The following is a 19987-nucleotide window of genomic DNA, read 5'->3' as shown; positions in this document are numbered from 1 at the left end:
TGGGTGACACACACTGTGCTGGATAACCAGATGTGCAGGAGGTGCCATCAGCTCCCGCTCTGGGTTTTGGAGCTTGAGCAGCAACTGGCATCACTGAGGTGCAACAGTGAGGTTGAGAGTTATGTGGTTAGCACCGTTATATATGTGGTCACCCCGCAGCTCAGGAGTATGCAGGAGCGGAGGGAATGGGTGACTGCCAGACACAGTCAAGCAGAGGCAGGCAGGGAGTGCAGAAGACCCTGAGTACTTTGCACTCTCCAACCAACATTCAGTTCTCAATACTGATTCAAGTGATGAGTGCAGGCGGAGTGAAGCCCATGGTTGTGAAGAAGGGAAAGGGTTAATGTTTTTTGTACTCAATGTATTTTGTACCTAAAGAGTTAATGGATTTTGTACCTCGAATGTATCACAAACATAACCCTTCATTGTGGCTAATCTCCCCAGGTTTTATACTGCTCCTGGTATCAATATATAAGATATTTATTCATGGTTTCATTCTTTAACTTTTATGCTTATAAAGACAGACAATTAAATGTAAATGTTGTTTGTAGAGTCTTGCCTTTTCTGCAGGCTTGTGTGTGATTTAGACAAAGAAAGCAGCTACAGATGTGGAATGCGATACCGGCCGTCTGACAAGAGGACTCCCCGCTGGGACCGCCGCGGGCCACACAGTCACTTCAAAGGAAAGGCCGCGGGGAGAGCAGGCAACCTAAGACTGCATCGTGGCTACAGCTGGCAGAGGACTGGCAAACCTGAGAATGCCAGATACACTCTGGTTTATGGTCAGAGGCTGCCAGATGCATCGTGCTTCGTGATCAAGGACTGTTATATGGACTTTAATTCATGACCAGACCAGTGTTTGCGTCGTGACTGGTGCTGGGAGCCATAATGTATAAATGTCCACTCTACTTGTGTTCAGTGAGAAGTCTGGTGAATCGCTGTTAAGGTTGCCAGATCTCTCCCAAAAGCTTTTGGGAATAAAGCTCACTGTACTTTGACTTACTAACTATCTCAGAGGTATTATTTACCCACAACAGTTGTAAGGTGCGGAGGGAGGGGGGGGGGGGCATCATGAAAAAGACTGGAAGAGCAGTAGTGAGAGAGGCTGGAATTGCGGATAGCGAAGAGCATTGTCGGGCAATACAGCTGGATATAGATAGGCTGGAAAATTGGGCGGAGAGGTGGCAGATGGAATTTAATCCGGATAAATGCGAAGTGATGCATTTTGGAAGAAATAATGTAGGGAGGAGTTATACAATAAATGGCAGAGTCATCAGGAGTATAGAAACACAGAGGGACCTAGGTGTGCAAGTCCACAAATCCTTGAAGGTGGCAACACAGGTGGAGAAGGTGGTGAAGAAGGCATATGGTATGCTTGCCTTTATAGGACGGGGTATAGAGTATAAAAGCTGGAGTCTGTTGATGCAGCTGTATAGAACGCTGGTTAGGCCACATTTGGAGTACTGTGTCCAGTTCTGGTCGCCGCACTACCAGAAGGACGTGGAGGCATTGGAGAGAGTGCAGAGAAGGTTTACCAGGATGTTGCCTGGTATGGAGGGTCTTAGCTATGAGGAGAGATTGGGTAGACTGGGGTTGTTCTCCTTGGAAAGACGGAGAATGAGGGGAGATCTAATAGAGGTATACAAGATTATGAAGCGTATAGATAGGGTGAACAGTGGGAAGCTTTTTCCCAGGTCGGAGGTGACGATCACGAGGGGTCACGGGCTCAAGCTGAGAGGGGCGAAGTATAACTCAGACATCAGAGGGACGTTTTTTACACAGAGGGTGGTGGGGGCCTGGAATGCGCTGCCAAGTAGGGTGGTGGAGGCAGGCACGCTGACATCGTTTAAGACTTACCTGGATAGTCACATGAGCAGCCTGGGAATGGAGGGATACAAACGATTGGTCTAGTTGGACCAAGGAGCGGCACAGGCTTGGAGGGCCGAAGGGCCTGTTTCCTGTGCTGTACTGTTCTTTGTTCTTTGTTCGACAGTTAGGGGAACAGACAAGCGTTTCTGCAGCTGCAGTTGTGAATCCAGGAAGATACATTGCCTCCCTGGTGCCATAGCCAAGGGAATCACTGAACAGCTGCAGAGTACACTGAGGGGGAGGGTGAACAGCCAGCAGTTGTGATCCACATTGGTACCAATGACATAGGTGGAAATGGAGGGGTGTGTGTGTATTCCTACAGCCAGGATTTAGGGAGCCAAGTATGCACCTGTACAGGGCATTGGTGAGGCCGCAGCTGGAATACTGTGTGCAGTATTGGTCCCCTTATATGAGGAAGGATATATTGGCATTGGAGGGAGTGCAGAGAAGGTTCACCAGGTTGATACCGGAGATGAGGGGTTTGGATTATGAGGAGAGGCTGAGGAGATTGGGTTTGTACTCGTTAGAGTTTAGAAGGATGAGGGGGGATCTTATGGAGACTTATAAGATAATGCGGGGGCTGGATAGGGTGGAGGCGGAGAGATTCTTTCCACTTAGTAAGGAAGTTAAAACTAGAGGACACAGCCTCAAAATAAAGGGGGGTCGGTTTAAGACAGAGTTGAGGAGGAACTTCTTCTCCCAGAGGGTGGTGAATCTCTGGAATTCTCTGCCCACTGAGGTGGTGGAGGCTACCTCGCTGAATATGTTTAAAGCGCGGATGGATGGATTCCTGATCGGTAAGGGAATTAAGGGTTATGGGGATCAGGCGGGTAAGTGGTACTGATCCACGTCAGATCAGCCATGATCTTATTGAATGGCGGGGCAGGCTCGAGGGGCTAGATGGCCTACTCCTGCTCCTATTTCTTATGTTCTTAAGTAGAAAACTAACAAGCAGGAGCTCTGAAGTAGTAATCTCCAGATTATTCCCACTGCCACACGTGACCGAGTATAGAATTAGGAGGATCGAGCCGATGAATATGTGGCTGGGAAGATGGTGCAGGAGGAGAGGGCTTTAGATTCCTGGGATATTGGGATCGGTTCTGCACGGGATAGACAGGTTGCACCTAAACAAACCTGGGAGAAATTTCCTGGCAGGGCCAGTTGCTAGTGCTATTGGGGAAGATTTAAATTAAAATGACAGGGGTGTGGGACCCAGAACAACAGGTAATATCACAAAGGAATACCAAGGTGCACAGACTACTGGGAGAGATGGTAGCACTAGGGTAGTAAACAGCGAGTTATTAGGTGGACTCAGAGTCTGGAGAAAAGTAATAAAGTCTAAAATAAGACTACTGTGCCTATATGGGAATGTCCGGAATGTGGGAAATAGATTGGTACAGGTTGCCATCTGGAAATGTGATGTTGTGCCAATTGGCTTAAAGAAGAGCAGAGCAGGGAATTAAATACTCCTGATGCAAGGTGTTCAGGAAAGATAGGAAAGGAAGGAGAGGGGGAAGAGTGGAGGTATCGATTAAGGAGAACATTGTAGTGCTGGAGAGAGAGGATGCCCCAGAGGGATCAAGACAGAATCTATTTGGTTAGAGCTAAGGAAGAAAGGGGTTTAATTACATTGCTCCGTGCAGTCACCAACTTGTGGGAAAGATTCAGAGGATGCAAAAATCCTAGAGTGGTCATAATGGGGGGACTTTGTTACAGACTGGGATAGTAGCAGCGTGAAGGGCAGAGAGGGTCAAGAGTTCCGAGAGTGTGTTCAGGAGAATTTTCTACAGTATGTTTCCAGTCCAATGAGGAAGGAAGTGCTAGTAGATCCGGTTCTTGGGAATAAGGTGGACCAAGTGCCAATCGGGGAACATTTAGGGACAGTGATCATTGTATCATAAGGTTTAGGTTGGCAATGGAACATAGGAATTAGGAGCGAGAGTAGGCAATTCAGCCCTTGGAGCCCACTCCGCCATTCTATCTGATCATGGCTGATCTCCGTCTCATCCTAACTCCACTCCCCTGCCTTTCCCCCACAGCCCTTTATCCTGCTTTTGATCCAATATTTATCTATCTTTTCTTGAATCCATTGATTGATTCTGTATCCACTGCACTCTGGGGCAGAGTTCCATAGATTCACAACCCTCTGAGAGAAGTAGCTGCTCCTTAACTCTGTCTTGAACCTCCCCCATCTTACTCTACAACAATGACCTCTTGTCCCAGACTGTTCAAGCAGGGGGAACATTTGGTTAACATTTACTTTATCAATCTCGCTGAGTAGTTTATATACCTCAATCAAATCCCCCCTCATTCTTCTGTACTCCAGCGAGCGCTCCGAAAGCTCGTGATTCCAAATACAAGGACAGAGATGTCAGAGTGAGAGCAAGTGGAGAATTAAAGTGACAGACCACTAGGAGCTCAGAGTCACGCTTGTGAACCGAGTGAAGGTGTTCCATGAAGTGGTCACTGAGTCTGCCTTTGGTCTCTTTATTGTAAAAGACCACATCGAGAGCAGGCAATAATTACACTAAATTTAAAAAATGAATTCATGGGGTGAGCGCATTCCTGTTTAGACCTGCTTTTAATACCATCCATAATTGCTTTCGAGAAGGTGGCAGTGAGCTGCCTTCGTGAACCGCTGGAGTTGATGTGCTGTAGGTACACCCACTGTGCTGTTAGGGAAGGAGTTTCAGGATTTTGACCCAGTGACAGTGAAGGAACAGCAATATATTTCCAAGTCAGTATAGTGTGAGGATTTGTGGGCAGCTTCCAGACAGTGGAGTTCCCATGTGTCCATCACCCTTGTCCTTCAGGATAGCAATGGTCATGGGTTTGGAAAGTGCTGTCCAAGGTGCTGTTTAAAGAGTGGTAGTGAGTTCCTTCAGTGCATCTTGTACGTTGCTGCCAATGTGGGTCAGTGGTGGAGGGAGTAAATGTTTACAAACGAGTGCCAATCAAGCAGGCCACTTTGTCCTGGATGGTGTCACATTTCTTGAGTTCTCGAGTCTGCAGGTGCAACAGGTGATCAAGAAGGCAAATGGGATGTTGGCCTATATCGCAAGGGGGATAGAATATAAAAGCAGAGATGTCTTGCTGCATCTGTACAGGGCATTGGTGAGGCCGCAGCTGGAATACTGTGTGCAGTATTGGTCCCCTTATTTGTGGAAGGATATATTGGCCTTGGAGGGAGTGCAGAGAAGGTTCACCAGGTTGATACCAGAGATGAGGGGTGTTGATTATGAGGAGAGACTGAGCAGATTGGGTTTGTATTAGTTGGAATTTAGAAGGCTGAGGGGGGATCTTATAGAGACCTATAAGATAATGAAGGGGCTGGATAGGGTAGAGATGGAGAGATTCTTTCCACTTAGAAAGGAAACCAGAACTAGAGGGCACAGCCTCAAAATAAAGGGGGGTCAGTTTAGGACTGAGTTGAGGAGGAACTTCTTCTCTCAGAGGGTGGTGAATCTCTGGAATTCTCTGCCCACTGAAGTGGTGGAGGCTACCTCGCTGAATATGTTTAAATCACGGATAGATGGATTCCTGATCGGTAAGGGAATTAGGGGTTATAGGGATCAGGCGGGTAAGTGGAACTGAACCACTTCAGATCAGCCATGATCTTATTGAATGGCGGGGCAGGCTCGAGGGGCTAGATGGCCTACTCCTGCTCCCATTTCTTATGTTCTTATTCTTATGTTCTTATGAGTGTTGCTGGAGCTGCACCCAGCCAGGCAAGTGGGGTGTATTCCATCACACTGCTGACTTGTGTGTTGTAGATGGTGGACAGGCTCTGGGGAGTCAGGAGGTGAGTTACTCGCCACAGTATTCCTAGCCTTCGGCTTGCTCTTGTAGCCATGGCATTTATTTGGCTGGTCCAGTTTGGTTTCTGGTCAATGGTAACCCCCATTATGTTGATAGTGGAGATTCAGTGATGGCAATGCCTTTGAATGTCATGGGACGATGTCTAGATTCACTCTTATTGGAGATGGTCATTGCCTGGCTCTTGTGTGACACGAAGGTTACTTGCCACTTGTCAGCCCCAGTCTGGATATTGTCCGGGTCTTGCTGCATTTAGACACGGACTGCTTCAGTATCTGAGTTGTAAATGGTGCTGAACATTGAGCAGTCATCAGCAAACATCCCCACTTCTGACCTTAGGATGGAAGGAAGGTCATTGATGAAGCAGCTGAAAAAAGGTTTTGCCTAGGACTCTCCCCTGAGGGACTCCTGCAGTGAAGTACGTCTATATTGCTTCTACACCTGAGGAGGGGGCTTGGGACCTTGGGCAGTGAGGAGACAGGAGGTAAAAGTGAAGATGTTACATGTCCGACGTCTGCATGGAAAGGCGCTGAGAGAAGGAAACAGTGCTGGGGGTGATTGAGGCATGGACCAGGAGATCAGAGAGAACGGTTCCTGTGGAATGCTGGAAAGGTGGTAACATGCTGGAGGTGGTAAAAATAACATAATAGACTATTGAATACGAGGTTGGTGGGATGGAGGAGGCAATGTGGTATACACAGTCGAGGGCCCTGTCACCCATGGTGGGACAATCCTCGGCTGAGGAAAAAGACATCCCAGAAATTCTGCTGTGGAAGTTTTGCATCACTGGAATAAAGCAGACTTGTGAGTTAAGTTAAAGTTACTGGTATAAAATAGATGGTAGCAACTTAGATATAAAATTGGCAGAGTGACAGGAAGGGTGGTTTTTAGGGCTGGTGTTAGGAATAGCCTCGGGTTTGGTGTGCAGGGGACAATTTCAAAATTTGCAGATGATACAAAACCTGGAAGTACTGTGAACTGTGAGGAGTGGAACTTCCAAAGTACACAGAAAGGTTGGTGGAATGGGTGGACAAGTGGCAGATGAAATTTAATGCAGAGAAATATGAAATTATTCATTTTGGCAGAAAGAACACAGACAATATAACATAAAAGGTACAAATTCTAAAGAAGGTGCAGGAGCAACTGGGTGTGTACAGAAATGACAGGACAGGTTGTGATAGCAGTTAATCGAGCAAACATTATGCGTGGCTTTATCAATAGGGGCACAAAAGCAAGAAATTGTGTTAAACCTGTATAAAACACTAGTTCAACCTCAGCTGGAGTATTGCTTACAGTTCTGGCCACCATATTTTAGGAAGGATATGAAGGTATTAGAGAGGGTGCAGAAAAGATTCACAAGAATGATCCCAGAGATGAGGAACTTTCAGTAACCGAGATAGATTGGTGAAGTTAGGATTGTTTCCCGTGAAGAGAAGGCTGAGAGGAGACATGACAGAGGGGTCTTGACAGAAACTGTTCCCATTGGTGGCAGGATTGAGAACCAGAGGCCACAGAGTTAAGGCAATTGGCAAAAGAAGCAACGGTGACACAAGTAAAATCTTTTTCACGCAGTGAATAGTTAGGAATGAGTGCACTGCCGGAAAGAGTGCGGTGGAGTCAGGGTCAATTGAGGCTGTTAAAAGCGAATTGGATAATCATTTGAAAAGGAAAAATGTGCAGAGTGGTGGGGCAGTGGCACTAGGTGAACTGCACCTTCAGAGAGCCAGCAGAAACACGATAGGCCAAATGGCCCCATTCAGCGTTGTGACCATTCTCTGGTTCAATATGATGCTAGAATCCTACAGTGCAGAAGGAGGACATTCGGCCCACCAAGTCTGCACCGGCCACAATCCACTCAGGTCCTAACCCCATGCATTTACCCTAGCTAGTCCCCCTGACACTAAGGGGCAATTTAGAATGGCCAATCCACCTAACCCGCACATCTTTGGACTGTGGGAGGAAACCAGAGCACCCGGAGGAAACCCACGCAGACACGGGGAGAATGTGCAGACTCCACACAGACAGTGACCCAAGCCGGGGATCGAACCTGGGTCCCTGGCACTATGAGGCAGCAGGGCTAACCTCTGTGCCACCGTGCCGCCCCCTTTGCTCCTTTGGCAGCATTCTCTATACTGAATGAAAAACAAAATCACCTTATTGACATTCCTGCTTCTCAAATTTGGGAACTGTCTCCACAGAAGTGAAAAATTGGGCAATTATTTACTTACAAGGACTTCGTAATCAGGTACAGTGTGCGTTCCTAATCCCGTTCTGTCAAATGTGACTCGGTATGTTGCGTTGATCGTGTCCACAGCATCGATCTGCCCCGTAAACAGGCCGTCGTGGAAACCTCGAAGTCGTGCTAAAGTGAGGAGAAACCATCACAAACTTAACCGTGGTCCCAACATATTACTGAAGGACGACTCTAACTATATTAGTGCTACCACTGAGCTCAACCCAATACCATTCTGCACTTGGGTTTAATCGCAGCAATTGGTATTATTACATGTATATACTTCATGTAATCTCCTGGGCTTTAAGCCTGTTTTTATACATTGTCAATAATCATTGCTATGGTTGTTATTAGATACTTACGAAATTCTAAAAAGCCTTAACATAGAAAGTACAGCACAGTTAGTAACCCTCAGTGTAACTGATCCTCACCCTATTACTCGTGCTATACATGCCTTCTCCCACCTGACTTCATCTAACCCTACCTGCATATCATTCTATCCCTTTCTCCCTCATGTATTTATCCAGCTTACCCTTAAATGCGATTTGTCTCAGCTATTCTCTGTGGTAGAGAGTTCCATATACTAACACTCGGAGAGTTCCATATACTAATACTCGGAGAGTTCCATATACTAACACTCGGAGAGTTCCATATACTAACACTCGGAGAGTTCCATATACTAATACTCGGAGAGTTCCATATACTAATACTCGGAGAGTTCCATATACTAACACTCGGAGAGTTCCATATACTAACACTCGGAGAGTTCCATATACTAACACTCGGAGAGTTCCATATACTAACACTCGGAGAGTTCCATATACTAACACTTGGAGAGTTCCATATACTAACACTCGGAGAGTTCCATATACTAATACTCGGAGAGTTCCATATACTAACACTCGGAGAGTTCCATATACTAACACTCGGAGAGTTCCATATACTAACACTCGGAGAGTTCCATATACTAACACTCGGAGAGTTCCATATACTAATACTCGGAGAGTTCCATATACTAACACTCGGAGAGTTCCATATACTAACACTCGGAGAGTTCCATATACTAACACTCGGAGAGTTCCATATACTAACACTCGGAGAGTTCCATATACTAACACTTGGAGAGTTCCATATACTAACACTCGGAGAGTTCCATATACTAATACTCGGAGAGTTCCATATACTAACACTCGGAGAGTTCCATATACTAACACTCGGAGAGTTCCATATACTAATACTCGGAGAGTTCCATATACTAATACTCGGAGAGTTCCATATACTAACACTCGGAGAGTTCCATATACTAACACTCGGAGAGTTCCATATACTAACACTCGGAGAGTTCCATATACTAATACTCGGAGAGTTCCATATACTAACACTCGGAGAGTTCCATATACTAACACTCGGAGAGTTCCATATACTAACACTCGGAGAGTTCCATATACTAACACTCGGAGAGTTCCATATACTAACACGGAGTAAAGACGTTTCTTCTGAATTCCCTCCTGGATTTATTGATACTTGGTGGCTCCACCGTCTGGTCTCCAGACAAGAGGAAACATCTCTACATCTATCCTATCAAATCGCTCCATGACTTTAAGGCCTCTCAGGTTTAGATTTTAAAAATAAAAGTTCTGGCCTATTCCTGGTCAAGTAAAATTTCTTAGTTCTGGTGCCATCCTTCAAAATCATTCTTGCACCTTCTCCAATGCTTCTATTTCCCTTTTGTAATAGAGAGTCATAGAGGTTTACAGCATGGAAACAGGCCCTTCAGCCCAACTTGTCCATGCTGCCCCTTTTTTTTAAACCACTAAGCTAGTCCCAATTGCCTGCATTTGGCCCATATCCCTCTGTACCCATCTTACCCATGTAACTGTCTAAACGCTTTTTAAAAGACAAAATTGTACCCGCCTCTACTACTACCTCTGGCAGCTTGTTCCAGACACTCACCACCCTCTGAGTGAAAAAATTGCCCCTCTGGACCCTTTTGTATCTCTCTACTCTCACCTATGCCCTCTAGTTTTAGACTCCCCTACCTTTGGGAAAAGATATTGATATCTAGCTGATCTGTGCCCCTCATTATTTTATAGACTCTACAAGGTCACCCCTCAGCCTCTACAGAGGCCAGAACTGTGCATGGTACTCAGAGTGTGAATGGTGGGGGGAGAAAATAAGGACACAAGGCAGGACAATGCTGGGGTAATTGACTTACCAGTGACTTTTGTCCCAATAACTAGCGGTAATGGGATTTCATCTGGGAGGTCTTTATACTGGGACAGCTCCGTCACTTTCCTCTGTTGAAGGAGTCTGATCTTCTGTCGTTTGTGTTGTAAGGCTGACCGCTCTTCTGCAAAGAATGCTGCTGAACATCTGCGGTACAGGAGTTAGTGTTACAATGGTAGGCCAGGTTAGACTTCGACCCACTGCCTGTAATCGCCACTGTAATGACTGCACTCACATTTTCATATAGGACGCAATCCTGTGCAAGATGTTGGAACCACACAATGATTTTATTGCATTGTAGCGGTCTTTTTACCCCTGTATTGCCAAAAGGCTGCTGGTGGGTCCGTATATAATAGTTAGCAATAGAAAGTCTCATAACACCAGGCTAAAGTCCAACAGGTTTATTTGGAATCATGAGCTTTCGGAGCGCTGCTCCTTCATCAGGTGACTCACCTGATGAATTCCTGGAACTCCCCTGTTTGAATCCCTCCAGTAAGAAGTCTAACAACACCAGGTTAAAGTCCAACAGGTTTATTTGGTTGCAAAAGCCACTAGCTTTCGGAACAGGCTGTTCCTTACCCGACGAAGGAACAGCCCGTTCCAAAAGATAGTGGCTTTTGCTACCAAATAAACCTGTTGGTCTTTAACCTGGTGTTGTTAGACTGCTTACTGTGTTTACCCCAGTCCAACGCCGGCATCTCCACATCATGAATCCCTCCAATCAGGTTTCCACACTGCCACGGTACCAAAACCGTCTCTGATCAAAGTCACAAAGGACATTCGACATGATTGTGAGAACCTGCCCTCCTCGTCCTTCTTGGTCTGCCTGTAACCTTTGACAACGATGCCTGCACCATCCTCCTCCAACAACACCTGTTGTCCAGCAGGGTAGGACTGCTCTCACCTGCTCCTACTCTTATTTACCTGACCATAACCAGCTATCAGTTATGATGGTTTCTCTTCCTGCTCCCACACCATTTTCTCTGGTTTCCATAAGGACATATCCTTGCCCACCTTATAACTTTATCAGCAGTGAGACGACCGTACATTAAAGGTACAAGAGAGTCAGCCTCTCCATGACATTGAAGAGCATGAATATCTTTGGACTGTTGGCAGCTTCTATTTCTCGGTTACATGTAGACCCTCGGTGACATCATCCGAAGAAACAGGATTAGTTCTCGTACGTACGCTGATGTACGATAGGCAAGGTGGATTGGCCATGCTAAATTACCTCAGTGTCAGGGGGCTAGCTAGGGTAAATACATGGGGTTACGTGGATAGGACCTGGGTGGGATTGTGGTTGGTGCAGACTCGATGAGCCAAATGGCTTCCTCCTGCACTGTAGGATTCTATGACACCCAGCTCAACTCTCCACAAACTCTCTCGACTCCTCCACTATTGCTAAATTGTCTTTGACAATTTGGTTTAATTTCTCCCCCTTCCTATCCCCAGGCATTGGCACAACGAGCAGTTCACAATTCACCACAGGGCTGCAACAGGATGGAGTCGCAAGTCCTGAAGCATTCCACCTGTGCAGCTACTCCCTTCCCTGACACTTACCGCCTTGGTTTTCCCATTAGCCTCCTGATTTTGCCCCACTCGACTCTGGTCAATTTCCTGGTTTTCAGATTTGGGAAGGACTCCTTCAGGCAAACGCAGAAATCATTATCCCCCTCGAAAAGCGGCCTAGGAAACAGAATGGGTCAAAACTTACACACGGGAGAAGGAGAAAGAAAGGTGGAGTTTGCTGAACTAAATATTGGGAGAGTCAAATGAAACCTACTTGTCGATATTCGAGTAAAACCACTCGTAGATGCACCACTTGTGCGCCTTGGGAAGTTTCAGCAGGTTCCGTAGGCGTAAGCCAATCTTCTGGGCAGCCTTCTTGTCAGGCGTTGCCAAGGCTGCAGAGAGTTTCTGACGAGAGATTGTGTTTTATTGAAATTGGAAAAGGCCAGCCCGTGACAATAGCATATATAAAAGAGACTGAAGCTAAATGTTTTATAAAGTTCAAATGAACAAACTGTAAAGTGTTTGAAATCATTTTTTTTTAGAAGGGGTTTTGTTTTTTTTTATTCATTCATGGGACACGGGCATCGCTGGCTGGCCAGCATTCACTGCCCATCCCCAGTTGCCCTTGAACTGAGTGGTTTGCAACACTTGACTTGTCACCCATGTGACGAGAGTTGAAAGAACGAGGCAGTATGAGCACCACGTGGAACATACTTGGACAGTCTTGGCCCCATTTCGAACAGACAAGAGCCCAAAGGGCCATGTGCTCCAGATTCTGCACTAACTGGCAATGTCACAGGCTGCAGGACGATTACTACAAGAAAAACTGAACAACATCACTGTTGTGAAAGGCTGTTACCTGCTGCATCAGACTCAGACACTTTTAGCTTGTATCTGAGCCTGGCGAGGGCAAGGCCCGGGGCTGATTGTGGCCTGGTCGGGGCGGGGAGCAAACTCAAGGCTCCTCCCAGAAATATTTCCAGAACATGGTGTTCACTGAGAACAGGACAGCACTCAAAATCTATTGCGATCAGCACTCTACAGGGTTTCAGTACGACACGCTCTACCTCCCATTATAACAGTATTACACTTCGCAAACAGGGGGGGCGTGTTACTGGAGGATTAATGAGGCCCTTCAGTCTGTTCCAGCCTCTCTCTTAGCTGCTGATAACAGAAGCACTGGGATGGCACGGTAGCACAGTGGTTAGCACTGCTGCCTCAGCGCCAGAGACTTGGGTTCGATCCCTGGCTTGGGTCACTGTCTGTGTGGAGTCTGCGCGTTCTCCCTGTATCAGCACGGGTTTCCTCCGGGTGCCCCGGATTCCTCCCACAGTCTGAAAAATGTGCTGGTTAGGCGGATTGGCCATGCTAAATTCTCCCTCAATGTACCCGAACAGGTGCCGGCGTGTGGCGACTTGGGGACTTTCACAGTAACTTCATTGCAGTGTTAATGTAAGCCAACTTGTGACACTAATAAATAAACTTTAAAGGCCTGAATGAAAGGCAGCCACCCTACCCTCTCAGCCAGGGATGGTACAAACAGCAGAGAAACTCTTACCCGGTGAACTTTTATTTATCACTTTTATTAAAAAAATCTCCATGCCTGCCAGCCAGTCAGTCACAAGATGTGGCTTTGTTCATAGTAAGGGAGATGGTACCTGAGGTTGCATGGCAACTCTCTGGTTCCTTTTCGGAGACTTGGTGCCCTGCAGCTGCCTCTCCTCCTCTTCACTCAAGAGTCGACTCCTTTTTGTGCTTCTTGTTGGCTGAATGGATTGAACATTTTACAAAAAAGTCAGATCCCAAGAACCTTGCACACAAACACAAGAACAGATTTCTATCGACTGCTGGAACTGGCCGACAGTGCAATATATGCAAGATTGACAGAACCTCAACAATTTATCCCCCAAAGCCCCCCTTTCTGCTGAATCGTGGTGCCAATGACCTTGCTGAGGATATGGTTTCCAGCAACATGGTCATTTTTCAATGGCTGAGCCAAGAGGAGAAGTGAGGACATGCTAATCAATCATATGGGGCCTCACAGGCAGACCCAATCCAGTTCCCCAACCTGGTTTCTATACATGCAAACTCTTCTGAACAGTGGTCTGGATCAAGAACCTGATTTTTAAACAGAGAATGGAATTTTCCCATCCCGCCGCCATGGGAATCGTAGCGGGCGGGTACACGAACCATGCAAAAGTCCGTTGACCTCGGCGGGATTTTCCGGTCTTGGAACAAGTGCGGCTGGAAAATCCTGTCCAGAGAATTCTCAAAGCCACTTGCAATGCCAACTATTTTGGAATAGACAGAGGTTTGGACGAGGAACTGCCTGGTTCTCACTGGGCAATGTACTCAGCTGAGGTTATAACATCAGGACATCATTCACCTCATATCCATCACAGCAACTAGAGTGAGACTTTACCCAACCAGTGTGGAGTAAATGGGGATGGACAGAAGGGTCATGTAGGCCTCATTTATGTTGTGCAAGGAGACTGAGTGTTAATGGGTTAATGGGGGAGGGCGGGTGCAGTATACTCCTCATCCACGCTCGCAATGGAAGAAATCTGGGAACAGACTGACTGCAGAATACTCACAGGCAGTTTGGCAGGGGTCTGAGGGTGGCTGCAGGAGGTTCAGGGAATTAACTGTCCACACCTTGGCTGGCATTGCTTCGCTCTACATTTCTGAGAAACACACACTTTTAATAGTTCCCAGCAACCGCTAAAATTGGGTGAGTTGCCTAAATACTGAGCTAAACAATTCTTCCTCCAACCCAGGGAGGGGTACAACTGAGTGTTGTGTGGGCCCAATACCTCCTGCATGGTGATCCAGCAGCTCACCTACCCCAGGGGATACAGGGGTACAAACTGGTAACTCAGCCTGGGTCACTCGGCAGCGCAGGGGGGTCACGCGGCAGCACAGGGGTCCAAACCCAGGCTCGCAAAGTGCAAATTCTGCTGACAATGAGCTTGGAATTCAAATTCCTGCAGATTTTGGGAGTAAGGGAAAACTGGAGCAAGACAAGGAACCCCGGAGCTTTAACATTGGGGGAAGGAGAGAGTGCGCTGCTGTACCAAGTGAACTTTGAATCTTAGCAGCAAACCATATCAATAAAATGGTACAGCCCTGTTACAACAGCGGGGGATAAGAGTAAACCTAGAAACAAAGGGGAGTGGGCCATTCGGCCCTTCAAGCCTGCTCCTCCATTCATTATCATGACCGATCCCGCCTTCTCCCAGTATCCTTTGATACCCTTCATCCCAAGTGCTATATCTAACTCCTTCTTCAAAACATATAATATTTTGGCCTCAACTGCTTTCTGTGGGAGTGAATTCCACAGGCTGACCACTCTCTGGGTGAAGAAATTTCTCCTCATCTCTATCCTAAAAGGTTCATCCATATCCTCAGACTGTGACGCCTAGTTCTGGACACCCCGACCACTGGGACTATCCTTCCTGTATCCATCCTGTCTGGTCCTGTTAGAATTTTATAGGTCGCTATGAAGTCCCTCCTCATTCTTTTAAAGTCCAATGAATATAATCCAAATCAACTCAATCTCTCCTCATATGTCAGTCCCGCCATCCTGGAATCAGTCTGGGAAACCTTCTCTGCATTCCCTTTGGAGTCAGAACATCCTTCCTCAGATTAGGAGACCAAAACTGCACACAATATTCCAGGTGTGGCCTCACCAAGGCCCTGTCTAATTGCAGCAAGACATCCCTGCTCCTGTACTCTAATCCTCTCACTATGAAGGCCAACATGCCATTTGCCTTCTTTACCGCCTGCTGCACCTGCATGCTGACCTTCAGCGACTGGTGCATGAGGACACCCAGGTCTCGTTGCACATTCCTATTATTTAATTTATAGCCAATCAGATATTAATCAGTCTTCCTCTTGTTGCTGCCAAAGTGGATAACCTACATTTATCCACATTATACTTCATGAATTTACCCACTCACTCAGCTTGTCCAAATCACACTGAAGGATCTCTGCATCCTCCTCACAGCTCACCCTCCCACCCAACTTGGTGTCACCTGTAAATTTGGAGATATAGCACTGACCCCTGTAGTATAGAAACCCTACAGTGCAGAAGGAGGCCATTCAGCCCATCGAGTCTGCACCGACCACAATCCCACCCAGGCCCCACATATTTACCCGTTAATCCCTCTAACCTACGCATTTTAGGATTCTAAGGGGCAATTTTTAACCTGGCCAATCAACCTAATCCGCACATCTTTGGACTGTGGGAGGAAACCGGAGCACCCGGAGGAAACCCACACAGACACGAGGAGAATGTGCAAACTCCACACAGACAGAGACCCGAACCGGGAATCGAACCCGGGACCCTGGAGCTGTGAAGCAGCAGTGCTAACCACTAGTCACTGCCTGCCATTTGGAAAATGACCCGTTTCCTGTCTGCCAACCAGTTTTCATCCGTCTCAATACACTACTCCAACTCCAGCGGTTTAATTTTACGCCCTAATCTTTTATATGGAGAAATCCAAGTAAATCACTGGCTCTCCCTCATCAACTCTACTAGTTACAACCTCAAAAAATTCCAGTGGATTTGTCAAACATTATTGCCCTTTCGTAAATCCATGTTGACTCTGTCCAATCCGCCAACTGTTTCCCAAGTTCTCGGCTATAAAATCTTCCATCATGGACTCTTAGCATTTTCCCCACAACCGACATCAGGCTGACTGGTCTATAATTCCCTGCTTTCCCTCTATCTCCCTTTTTAAATAATGGCGTTACATTAGCTACCCCCTCAATCTGTAGGAACTGTTCCAGAGTCTATAGAATCTTGGAAGATGACCACCAATACATCCACTATTTCTGGAGCCATTCCTTAAGGATTCTGGGATGTAGATTATCAGGCCCTGGGATTTATCAGCCTTCAATCCCATCAATTTCCCCAAGGCCATTGCTCACAATAGAGCCTGTTCACAGGCAGATCTCCAGACGTTGGCAGTTTCGCAGACTTGAGACGAGACCAGGCACATCTAATCTGGTCTCACAGTCTTTGTCGTTACTCACTGGGGCTCTGGGGCACGGCACAGGTTTGCTGCTAAGCTGTCCCCTCTGGAAACTGTTCAATGACCCCCGCAGGGCCTCCTGCATAAATATGCAGAAGCCTATTGGTAGAAAGTCAACAAATCTTCAATTTAAGACTTGAGGGTAGAAACCACAGTAGAACGGACAGTTTTCTGTCTGTTTTTGTAAATGATACAAATCAATCGTTCCAAAGTGGGACAGTCAGAATCATTACATTAAATGTTCATGTCTTAGTTGTGTGTGCAGGGCACACATCGTGCAAGTTCTACATTCACTTTATAGCTTTTGCCTGGTTCCTTTCCTACATCAAATTTACAGCACAGAAACAGGCCATTCAGCCTCTAGTGTCCTAACTGTGTTAGGGGTTGTGGGTTTTAAAATGAAAAGATGTGGTTTCCAGATGTAGATTCACACTAACAACAGCAAGGTTTATTGCAAGAGCCGTGGCCTGTGCAGAGTACAAACTGAAAATAAAGCAGGAGCCTCTGAAACACCCCAGTGATATCACCATCAAATCATGTGACCTGCTCGTAAAGCAATCATACAACTACTTAAATATATAACACAACTCGTCTCGGCCAGAGCCTCCTCCCTTCATGGTACACCATGAAAATCATCCATTAACCACTACCTTCTGTTTCCTGTCACGCAGCCAATTTTGCCACTGCCCCTTTTATTCCACAAATTGTATCTTTTTTCACAAGTCTGTTGTGCAGCACCGTATTAAATGCCTCCTGGAAATCCATGTCCATCAATAGCATCGCCCTCATTAGCCCTCTCTGTTACCTCTTCACAAAACTCCAGTAAGTTAATTGAAAACAATTTTCCCACAACAAATTCATGCTGGGAGAATGAATGGTCACTTGGCTTCATACTAACCCACTTAGACAAGACCTGATGTATCTGTGTTTCACATTTCATCTAACTGGCTCAAGGTCAATCTGTACAAAATGAATCCACATTTAATAGCGATGATGCGGGGCTGAGCAGTCCACAGTTAAACCACCAGCTACATCAGTAACGCCAGGCAGAGCGGAGGGAATACATCTCCATTCACCAGACTCAAACACTCAAACAGTACGCAAAACAAAATAGAGAAGTGCCTTACAGTGTCAACAATAGAGCAGGCGTTTCTCCCTTTCCATGGTGGAGTCTTGGATAATGCAATGTACTTTTCATTCCACGTGCTGGATAAGCTTCCTTCTGTGGGAGACAAAGACACCACACTCAGAAACTATCTTGGCACTTTCACCCTTTCTTATCGAGGCTTGCAAATGCACAGAGTTGAGCGCGCGAAGGACAGAGAGAGAGCAAGCGAGAGCGAGAGCAAGAGCGTGCGCGTGAAGGAGAGAGAGCGAGAGAGTGAGAGCGCGCACGCGAAGGAGAGAGAGAGTGCACATGCAAAGACAGGGAACACGTGAGGGCGAGCGCGAGGGTGAGCGCGAGGGCGATTTATGGAAGGAAACAATGTTCACAAATCACCCAGAGACCAATACCAGTCAGCTTTGCGCAGTGAAAGGAACGCCATCTATTTAACAGGAAAACTGGTCTTATAGGAAGTCTGAGGAGGGGGGCAAGGAGAAACTGAGTGAAGCACTGGCCTTTCACCATGGAAACAATGGTCAAAGTCTAGCCAAAACTAATAGCATGAGACATCTCCTCCATTGGTGGGAAGGTCTAATGTGAAGTGGATCTGGGCACTCTCAAGTCAGTCCCTTAGGTTCAAGGCCTACTGAGTGTGGCCGGAATTCAGTATTCATTGGCAATCTCATTCAACAGGCCAATGAATAACTTCTGTCAGTCACAGGGAAATTTTGATTTGATTTATTATCGTCACATGTATTAACATACAGTGAAAAGTATTGTTTCTTGCACGCTATACAGACAAAGCATACCTTTCATAGAGGAGGAAATGAGGGAGTGCAGAATGTAATGTTACAATCATAGCTAGGGTGTAGAGAAAGATCAGTGTTGTCACAAATGCTCCCGAGGTTGGAAACCAAAACACACAAGAGTGGACAACATGTTACCGTCCGGATTGCTGGCCACCCGTGGCCTGGGAATGCTCATAAACACTTTGCAGAGATTACAATAATGGTTTGTCAGGCAGCAGTGATCTTCACACTCTAATATGCATAAGAAACTTGGACAACTTGGCACCTCAAAGCACCGGAGATATACCACCAGTAGTGTCTTCACAGTTCAGGGGTGAGAAAGGCAGTCAATCTGACTGACAGAAGGACAACCAAACCAATTTGCCCAGTATTGAGGCACTAAGAGGGTGGTGATGGTCTGGAATGTGCTGCCTGGGAGGGTGGTGGAGGCGGGATGCCTCACATCCTTTAAAAAGTACCTGGATGAGTACCTGGCATCTCATAACATTCAGAACTACGGGCCAATTGCTGGCAAGTTGGATTAGGTGGGCAGCTCAGGGCCGTTCAGTCATTGGTGGAGACTCGGTGGGCCGAAGGGCCTCTTCTGCACTGCAGTATTCTGTGATTCTGTAATCATTCAGCTTTGCTGGGCAGGACATGTTCATTTGCCTGACACCAGATTCCCAAAGGGACTGTTCTACATCGAACTCGGTCGTGGCAAGAGATTCCCAGCAGGACTCCCAGGAGGAGGGAAATTCTTTAAGGATGTCCCCAAGACATCTCTGAAGAGGTCAAACATCACCGCTGACTCAGGGGAGTCCCTGGCCTGTGACTGGCCAAAATGGAGAAGGTTTATTCAGGAAAGCATCAAACACAGGGAGGCTGTGTCAGTGTAGAGAGAACGCACAAGCCTCCAAACACCTCATCTGCCCAACCCTTCAACCACCACCTGCCCCACACGTGGTAGAGTCTGCAGATTGTGCTCTGGATTGATCAGAAGCCGTCAAACCAGAGTGGAAGCAAGTCATCCCTGATCCAGAGGTTTTCCCTCCTATAGCTGCCCTGTTCTTGCCTGGGAATGTTCAGAGCCACCCGGAAATAGTTTGCGACGGAGGGGGACGGGGAAATATAAAAACAATAAAAATAAATTTACCTTTCAAACTCACAAGAGCTTTTGCTGAAGAGCCTGTAAATGAGAAAGAGTGACAGTTAGTTCACTGGGAACGGGCTGATGTTTTAAAACTTTAAAAATGACTGTCTAGTCACTGACAGAACTGGATTTTTACACAGGATTCAAATCACATAGTGCTTCCAGAACGCCCAGCATCATTTCAGTTTAGTAATCACCATTAATACTTTGAGTGCAAATTCAACCTCTTGAAGCCACTTTCCACCTCATCTA

General features: G+C 46.6%; 1 protein-coding gene across 2 annotated transcripts in view; it reads right to left on the bottom strand.

Moving 5' to 3' along the window:
• lin9 (lin-9 DREAM MuvB core complex component) overlaps nt 1–19987 on the bottom strand; it is a 133054-nt gene that overhangs the window by 28200 nt on the left and 84867 nt on the right. For both annotated transcript variants that reach the window (XM_078212206.1, XM_078212207.1), the window contains 7 exons: nt 19739–19771; nt 17820–17914; nt 13315–13422; nt 11928–12061; nt 11705–11830; nt 10134–10291; nt 7914–8047 (listed from right to left, as the gene is read on the bottom strand). In XM_078212206.1, the coding sequence (XP_078068332.1) occupies nt 7914–8047; nt 10134–10291; nt 11705–11830; nt 11928–12061; nt 13315–13422; nt 17820–17914; nt 19739–19771 (788 nt within the window). The remainder of the gene's footprint in view (nt 1–7913; nt 8048–10133; nt 10292–11704; nt 11831–11927; nt 12062–13314; nt 13423–17819; nt 17915–19738; nt 19772–19987) is intronic.

Source organism: Mustelus asterias, chromosome 5, assembly GCF_964213995.1.
Source record: "Mustelus asterias chromosome 5, sMusAst1.hap1.1, whole genome shotgun sequence".
Lineage (NCBI taxonomy): Eukaryota > Metazoa > Chordata > Chondrichthyes > Carcharhiniformes > Triakidae > Mustelus > Mustelus asterias.
Note: the sequence above shows the minus strand (reverse complement) of the source record. Positions and strands in the feature narration are given on the sequence as shown.